The sequence below is a fragment of the Impatiens glandulifera genome, chromosome 1, assembly GCF_907164915.1.
Source record: "Impatiens glandulifera chromosome 1, dImpGla2.1, whole genome shotgun sequence".
NCBI lineage: Eukaryota > Viridiplantae > Streptophyta > Magnoliopsida > Ericales > Balsaminaceae > Impatiens > Impatiens glandulifera.
The window spans coordinates 130,022,651-130,031,638 of record NC_061862.1 but is presented as its reverse complement, the minus strand read 5'-3'; the positions used below and the strand labels follow the sequence as shown (position 1 = coordinate 130,031,638).

Sequence of the window (8,988 nt, the reverse complement as noted above, 5' to 3'; positions counted from 1 at the left end):
TTTTAAGAAAAGAATTTTTATTTTAACAAAAATGTTTCCTAATTTTAATTATGGTTATTGGAATATATTTCTATTTTTAACAAAAATATTTCTAATTTTAATTAGGATTCTTGCAATCTATCATTTTTATTTTAACAAAAATATTCTTAATTTTAATGAGGATTATTGGAATCATCATTTTCATTTTAATAAAATATTTCCTAATTTTAATGAAGATTCTTGGAATCATCATTTTTATTTTAATAAAAATATTTTCTAATTTATATATGATTTCTTAGAATATCATTTTTATTTTAATATGAATGTTTCCTAATTTTATTTAGGATTTGTTGTTTTCACTTGAATGAAAACTCCTTACTTTTAATTAGGATTTCCAAATTTTTAATGAAAATGAAAATATCCATAATTTTAATTAGGGTTTTAGAATAAAAATATCCCTAATTTCAAGTACTGAGAATAAATAAAAATTGTTATTTTTATTTTAATAAAAATGGCCATAATTTTAATTAGAGATAATGAATATCATTTTCATTTTTTAGTATAAATATTTCCTATTTTTAATTAGGATTCTTGGAATCATTATTTTTATTATAATAAAACTATTTCCTAACTTTAATTAGGATTCTTAGAATCATCATTTTATTTTATTAAAATAATGTTTCTTAATTTTAATTAGGATTATTGAAATCATCATTTTTATTTTAATAAAATTATTTCCTAATTTTAATTAGAGTCTTGGAATCATCATTTTCACTTTAATAAAAATGTTTCCAAATTTTAATTAGGATTTTAGAATTGTTACTTTCATTTGATGAGAATTCCCCTAATTTATTTCGGGTTTCGGAATTTTTGTTTTTAATTTAATAAAAACTATCCATAATATCAAGAAGGATTTTAGAATTGTTATTTTTATTTTAATAAAAATGCTCATAATTTCAAATAGGATTTCAGAATAGTTATTTTCATTTTAATAAAAAAATATCCATAATTTAAGTGGGCTTTTTTCCTCATGTTATTCTGGATTTTATTTTTATTTTATTGGAACCAGGTTGCATATATTCTCATAAAAAAAGAAAAACAGATCTCACGTAATTCATTTACTACATGGAGGTGATGAATTACAAATTGTTGAGAACACGGTAGATGTCACAATTGAATGTGATTAGCTGAGACCCTTTTCTTTGACTTTTGAATGCACACTCTTATTTTGCCTTTTCTTTTGCCTTCCTATTTCTTGCATCCACACTCTTTGAATCAGATACTTTGAAGACTTTATCCATGTTACACCCCGCAAATAGTAGATCTCGAAAGGAATCGATATTAACAATAGTAATAGGAACCTTAAAGAACTTTGCGAAGTTTTCAAACTTCACCAAAAAGACGAGGAACACCCGGAGGAGACATCATATAAACCTCTTCATGAAGGTCACCATTCAAGAAAACATTTTTCATATCCATTTTGAGAGATTTTTCATTGGAAAACCGAAGCAACAACAATCAAAGTGCGAACATAAAGAGAGAAATTAGAGTTTCTTATCAGCAATCATAAAATAAACTTAATGTAATGAAAGAGTTTATATAGTTAGTGATTACACTAAACTGAAATACCCTTAAGTGTTAATAGACTAAATTACCCTTAAGTGCTAATAAAGATAATCAAATTAATATATCTAACATCCTCTCTCAAACTCACGATGCAACAACAATAAACATTGAGAGTTTGTTAGTCAGAAACGAAAGTGCGAAGTCGAGTGCGCTTTTGTAAATATATCAGCAATCTGCAAGGACAAAGTAACGAATGACAAAGTGATGGTGTGAGTCTGTAGATGATGACGAGTAACATGACAATCAATCTCGTTATGTTTGGTTCGCTCATGAAAAAAAGAATTTCATGCAATCTAAATAGCACTCTGATTATCGCAATGTAGCGGAGTAGGTGAGAAAGAGAAATACTCATATCAGTAAGTAATCGACGTAACCAAACAATTTCATAGGTAGTCGAAGCCATAACAAGATGCTCAACTTCTGTAGAAGACCGAGAGATGACATCTTGTTTCTTCCTCTTCCACGAAATAAGTGAATCACCAAGGATAATACAATATCTAGTGGTCGACTTGCGGTCTGTAGGATCACCAGCATCAGAGTAAGCGCGTAGCTCTAATGAAGACGTGGAAGGAAAGATGAGACTATGAAATTGAGTGCCCCGAAGATACCTAAGAATATAAAGAACAACAGCCCAATGAACTATAGTAGGGGCAATGACAAACTAATTAACCACATTAACTGCATGCACAATGTTTGGGCGAGTTATAGTAAGATAAACCAAATTGTCAACAATGGTACGATAAAAACTAGAATCCTCCAAAGGAGTGCCATCGGACAGAGAGTATCTAGCATTGGTCTCAAGGGGTATATCAACAATTTGGTTGTTGGTTAATCAAGAACACTCAAACAAATTAGCAATGTACTTTGATTTAGATATGAGATAACCTTTTGGAGAATAAGCTACCTCAATTCCCAAAACATAACGTAGCATGTTTAAATCTTTCCTATCGAATGAATGTGCCAACTCAGACTTCAATTATTCAATACCATCATGATCATCACCTGTAATAATCATATTATCAACATACAAGGATAGAAGAATATGTCATGTCATTGTACGCTTGACAAATAAAGCTGAATCATTGTGACTAGTAAGAAAGCCCAGCGAAGTGATCAACATGTCATCAACTCATCACCATTGAGAATACTATGTCTAGGGATGACAACGGGTATCCTACTCGTCGGGTAATGAAGTACCCATCCCCGAACCCGATATTTAAATTATTATTCGACCCTAAACCTGACAAGTATCTCTGTTTGTATCTCATCCATGATTCGTCGGGTATCTGATCCATCCCAGCAAAGTTGTGCATCTCTTGTAGACAGGGCCGACCCTAGGGTAAGGCAACCAATGCACTTGCATAGAGCCCCCACTTTTATAGGGCCTCCATTTTTTTTATATTTAATAATATTATATTATTAATATTATTTTTTCCTTTTTTTCTTCTTTAATATTAAATATATATTATAAAAATAACTTTTTTTTTAGTCTCGTATTATAATATATTAATTATTTATATTTTATTTTATTAATTAAATTTTTTTAATTTTTTTTTTAATATTTTAAGAGCCCGAAAATTTTAATTTGCAAATGACCCTCAAAATTTCAAGACTTCTCGGACCCGAGACCGGCCCCGCTAGTAGACTAACATTCACTTTTCCTATATGTACAATGGTGGTGATGTTTTTTTCCCTCATTTGTCTATATTTGGTAAGAACTTTCAGTGCTAAATTTCAAATTAGCCGAGAAGTTCAATCACTTATTCTTCTAAATGTTTGTTATGATCTGAGATTAAATTATGAGGAATTCTGTATATAAAGGCAGTTAAATTTAAAATTTATCAAAGTTAAAAAGAAATCATAAAATATATACGGACTATAATAATAATATCAAGTAAGTTATATATTTTGGTCATACTCAACATATAACATGAATATAAGTATGAATGCAATTTGATCATTACAATATCAAGGATTACTCAAAATACATATAAAAAAAATAAACTATTAAGTTATTCAATTTTTTTTTTTATAAAAATAACTATGTAATATATTTTAAATATTTAAGTTTTGTATATTACTTATTTATAAAAGAAATGATAGGTGTGAGAATTTGAAAGAGAGAATAATATAATATAATTTGACTAAAAAAATAAAATAATTTATTTTTCTCTCTACTCACATTATCCCTCCCTCTGGAGTCATTGAAAATAATATGCCCCTGGAGTCATTGAAAATAATATGCCCTTTAATTGGATGTAGTGAAACAAGAATCTTTTAAATTTATTTAAAATTAAAACTTATAATTGATGGATTTATGGAAGTGACTAAAATATTTGGGAATAATAGCATATGTTGCCAAGGTTAAGAAAACAACAAAATTGGGAGATTGAGCATTTCAATGAAAACATTTCTACTAGATACCTTTTTCTTTTTTCAGATCTACAAACATTTTTGTTTATTACTTGGGAATAGCAGTCTCATTTATATTTATCCTAAAATAACATCTTGAATTCTTTTGATCTTATCTACCTCGGTTAGAAAAAAAAATGATTTACCAAGTTTTAATAAATTTATTTTTCAATTTAAAAATTATTAATATATAATATCATATTTTTTTTAAATATAAAATATTTTCGATAATGAAATAAAATATATAATTTATAAGTTATTTTGATTTTTTTTATTTTTTTTAAATATTAAAAAAAATATTTTATTCTCTATTATTTTTATTTTTAAGAGAAGTGATAGAGGGAGGGAATTTAGTGAGGGAATTTGGTGAGGGAATGACGTGGCATCACCTTCATTGGTTTTGAAAAATATAAAAGTGGGAGGAAAGAGAGTAAAGAGAGAAATTATTTGATTTTTTCAGCGAATAAGATTATGCCACGTCATTCCCTCACCAAATTCCCCCACCTAATCATTTCTCTATTTTTAATTATCAAATAACTTCATTTATTAATAAAAATATTAAAATATTCTTCACTTTAATATTTTTAAATTTAAATTTTAAATACATAAGACATTTTAATAATTTATCTTAACTAAATCACAAATAACTCATCTTTCCTATCAAACAAAATTAAAAAAAATACAAATAATCAAATATCAAATTATAATCCAAATGCGATCAATATTAGCTAGCGACATCATAACTGACTAACAGATATATCATGAATTAAGGCAGTTAATAAAACTGAATTATTGTGCCACTCTTTTTGTATGAATTCACGAGTGTTCAAAAATTGATCGATCAAATTACCTAGTAAAAAGAGAACTTATTGACTACAATAATGTTTTTCTTTAATAATCAAAATTAATAAGGTTGGTTAAAAAAAGAATCAAAATAATTTTTTATAGTTAGATTTAAAAATTTATCAAATAATAATTTTTTTCATTTACTTCTCCCCTAAACAAATTCATCTAATTTATTCACATATTTTATATCAAATGAAAATAAAATTACTCTCATTTTTTAATTTGTCAATTTTCAAAAGTGAATATGATTTTAGCAGTAATAATAACAAAATACTAGCTAGTTTTCAAATTGTCTTACAATCATCACTAATCAAACTTCATAAGTTGTTAAATGAAAACCTAATTTATATTACTTATTTAATATTATAAACTGAGTGATTTACATATATATTAGACATTTAAAAATATTATCATTTTTTATGTAAGAAACAACCACAATTACAGTTATACAAATAAAATAACTTATCATTTCCAAAAATTTCAATATTATAGTAGATAGTTGTACACTATTATAATCAATTTGGCTTCCCCAAACACTATGTTATTTGGACTCTTTTGGACTAGATTTGCATAGTATACATATAGGAATAAGTTGTCACAACATGCAATATTAAATGCAATGACAGATGAAAATATTAATAAAAAAGATGGGTTATGGACACAAGTGACAGTCTTACATAGATAAGCCTGCAAACTTATTTTGTTTGGATTTGGAGACTTAAATCACAATTAAATAAGTAATATTCTTTTCTATTCTCAACTAGAAACAAGATTTTTCACTATCAACATAGATAGGATATTTTTATTGTCAAGAACTCGAACTCATGTTATTGGTTCGATAAAAATAAAATAAAAATAATAATAATGTGTTTTCTCCCTTAAAAGGTTTTACAAATAATGAAATAATTAGATCAATGTATTAGCTTAAGGCCCATTTGAATAAATATATAGTAAGATACAATTTTTTATTGGATTAATGGTATGGACTTATAAGAGATAAAGCTAAACCCAAAACATTTTGATGGATAGTTAAAAGAAGTGAATAACCTGATTAGAATGTTTTCTTTTTAAAATTCTTATATAATGCAACATTGCATATTTTTTATATCCAATAAATTAAAATATTATAATTATATTACTATTTTTTTCAAAATTAATACTAATTAATTTTTTAAATAATTCAAAATTTGTCTAAATAAATAATCATATACATTTATCAAACACGCTCAATAATGGTAGAAGCAGTGATTGAGAATAAAAATTTTAAAAATATCTTGCATTCGATGCAGCGGAGGAAGACACCCATATGAAAAAAGAAGACTCTACGTGGTTGCTTTTTTGGAAAGCCAATAAGATGCAAGATTTTATTTATGTAAGAAAGAAACTAAAATAGAAAAATAAGGTCCAAGAAGAAGAGGAGATAGACAGTTAAAACCGGACAATGGAATATATATATAGTTCATCATAAAGAGAACCTTTCAATGAATTTCCATGATATATGAGAATAATTATTTAATTTTGTAAATGATTTTTAAGAAAGAGTCTGATACTTTTAAGATAGTTTCAAAATAAATATTTGTTTTGATAAATTTCTGGAAAAAAAAGTTATTACTTTTGCTAATAAAATTTTGGATTTTGATGATTGCAAATCTTTTAGATTTTTGGGCCAATGTCAAAATCCAATCACAAAACAAAATTTAAAAAGTAATTGTTAACAATAAGACGATATCATATTGCTTATTAGAATTCTTTGATATCAAATTCTTTAACCCCATTTATTATGCATACACAAAATCATATTGCTTATTAGAATTCTTTGATATCAAATTCTTTAACCCCATTTATTATGCATACACAAAATGTTGACAAATCAACATATGTATCAGAAACTAATAGAAAATGATTGAAACAATATAAATTTATACTCACATTATCAATAGATCATAGTCTTGCCATATTATTCTTTCAATAGATATGTTAATTAACCAACAAAAGGATTGCATCATTCAAACATATAAATGCAAGCCTAAATGGGATGTGATATCTTAAGGGCTTATCAAACCAAAAGAGTGAGATTTTTTTGAATCTTAACTCTGTTCATTCATGTTTTCCATTGGTTTGGGTAATTTATCATCTGGAGTTAACTTGTATAATACAAATGAAATTGAGAAAACACACTCATGAAAACAAGTCAATGAGCAACCTAATTTAAGAACATAAGCTGAAACATCTTTTAAAAACAAAAAACAAAGTACAAATTTGAAATCAATGAAACTAACCCAGATAGAAACTAGCTAAACATTCATGTCTGGAAACATCAATTACCATCAGCTATTACTTGATCTACTACTACTACTACTACTACCAACTACCAACTATAGTTTAGATTATAATAAATATCAACCAATGTCCCAACATTTTTAGCAGTTACCAAAACAGGCTTGATGCTTATTCTTTGGTGGTCTTGTTGATGAGAGACTTGTGAATGTGAGGAATCACACCTCCTCCTGCAATTGTTCCCTTGATCAAAGTGTCAAGCTCCTCATCCCCTCGGATGGCTAGTTGAAGATGCCTTGGCGTGATTCTCTTCACTTTCAGATCTTTACTTGCATTCCCAGCAAGTTCAAGGACTTCTGCAGTTAGGTATTCAAGAATTGCAGCTGAGTAAACAGCTGCTGTTGCTCCAACACGCCCATGAGACGAGGTTCTAGCCTTTAGCTGCCTGTGGATCCTCCCCACTGGAAACTGTCCTTCAACATGCAGGTAATCGTATCACAAAACAATGGAAGAAGAAAAGAACCAAACAACAAAAACAAAGACAACCAAAAGCCAACTCAAATGATAATAGAGAGGTTTTTATTTTTTCAATATTAACTATTATTCAAACAGCAATTCCTAAAACTCTCATATTGCTTGCACGACATTAACCAATGGTATCTATATTAAGCAAGACTTGTTGTACCTGTACTGCGAGTGGGTAAACAAATTCATTAAGAATAACCCCTCTAACCTAATCAGTTCATAACTCTCAAAAGCCAACAATAAATTTATCAAATTGAAGTAACAAATGAGACATGAATTTATCATCTTCAAGGTACAAGAAGCTTTTACTAACAAGAGTATACCCTTCATTCTTAAACAAAAACCCCTTTAATATGAAGATATAATCAAGACTAAAATTGACAATCCAATTCTTAATAATCATTTATTTGATTCGGTTTTTGTTTATTTGATATCAAATCAAATATTTCAATATTCCATTATCAATCCCTAGCAATTATACATAAACATAACTAATATTTTTTAACCAAACAACCCTTTAATCAAAAGACTGCTAAACTTGAACAATTTTCACTTTCAGCTATAATAAAAAACACATCAAACCTGTATCATTGGTTATATCTTAAGACTGAAGTTTCAATTTGATACAGATACATATATATTTGTTTTAGAATGTGAAAAACATTATCCAAAGCTATAATAGTTATACCTGTAGGCCAGCTCTAGATGAACGCGAAATGGGTCTCTTCTTATCCTTATCTTTACTAGCTGCTGCTGCTGCTGCAGTGGTTTTTGCTGCCAAAAGTCCCTTTCCTCCCTTCCCAGCCATGTTTTCTTTCCTGAAAAATCTCAATAAAAACTCCAATTAGACTTCTTGAAAAGCTTCAAGATTTCCTTGACAAGATAATAAACTACCCAGATATGATTTACTTTCAATTTCTACACTTCCATAACAGATCCAATAAAAAAGACAAGAATTCAATATCAAGATTTTCTTAACAAGGGTTTTACTTACATACAAATACAAAGAATAGATCAACCCTTAATTTTATCATTGAAATAGAGACTGATCTGATGTAACAGTAAACATGAGATTCATATCATAAAGGTAAACATAAACAGTAAACATAAACTGATTGCAGGACATCAGAAAGATCAATATACTAGAGATTTGAACAATTTGATTTCAAATCAAGCATAAACCCATAAGAATAATAAAGAGAGAGAAACCTAAAAGCTAAGTACTGACGACGACCGACGAAGAAGAAAGAGCTTAGAGATAGGAATCTGGTGCAGGTTACCTTTGAGAGGTACGGCGGGTCTACCTTTGCTTTGCTTGAGATT

General features: G+C 27.9%; 1 protein-coding gene across 1 annotated transcript; it reads right to left on the bottom strand.

Moving 5' to 3' along the window:
• Window positions 1-7,043: 7,043 nt before the first annotated feature.
• Window positions 7,044-8,483, bottom strand: LOC124930868 (probable histone H2A variant 2). Its single transcript, XM_047471239.1, has 2 exons — window positions 8,354-8,483; window positions 7,044-7,608 (listed from the first exon to the last, which is right to left on the bottom strand). The coding sequence occupies exons 1-2, from the start codon at window positions 8,471-8,473 to the stop codon at window positions 7,312-7,314; spliced, it is 417 nt and encodes a 138-aa protein (XP_047327195.1). The 5' UTR covers window positions 8,474-8,483; the 3' UTR covers window positions 7,044-7,311.
• Between the last annotated feature and the right edge of the window lie 505 nt (window positions 8,484-8,988).

What these genes read in the sequence shown, in the direction of transcription:
- LOC124930868 (XM_047471239.1), bottom strand. Translation starts at nt 8,473, where the DNA reads ATGGCTGGGAAGGGAGGAAAGGGACTTTTGGCAGCAAAAACCACTGCA. An exon ending in CATCTAGAGCTGGCCTACAG is followed by an intron (nt 7,609 to 8,353) that starts GTATAACTATTA and finishes GTTGAAGGACAG; the next exon opens with TTTCCAGTGGGGAGGATCCA.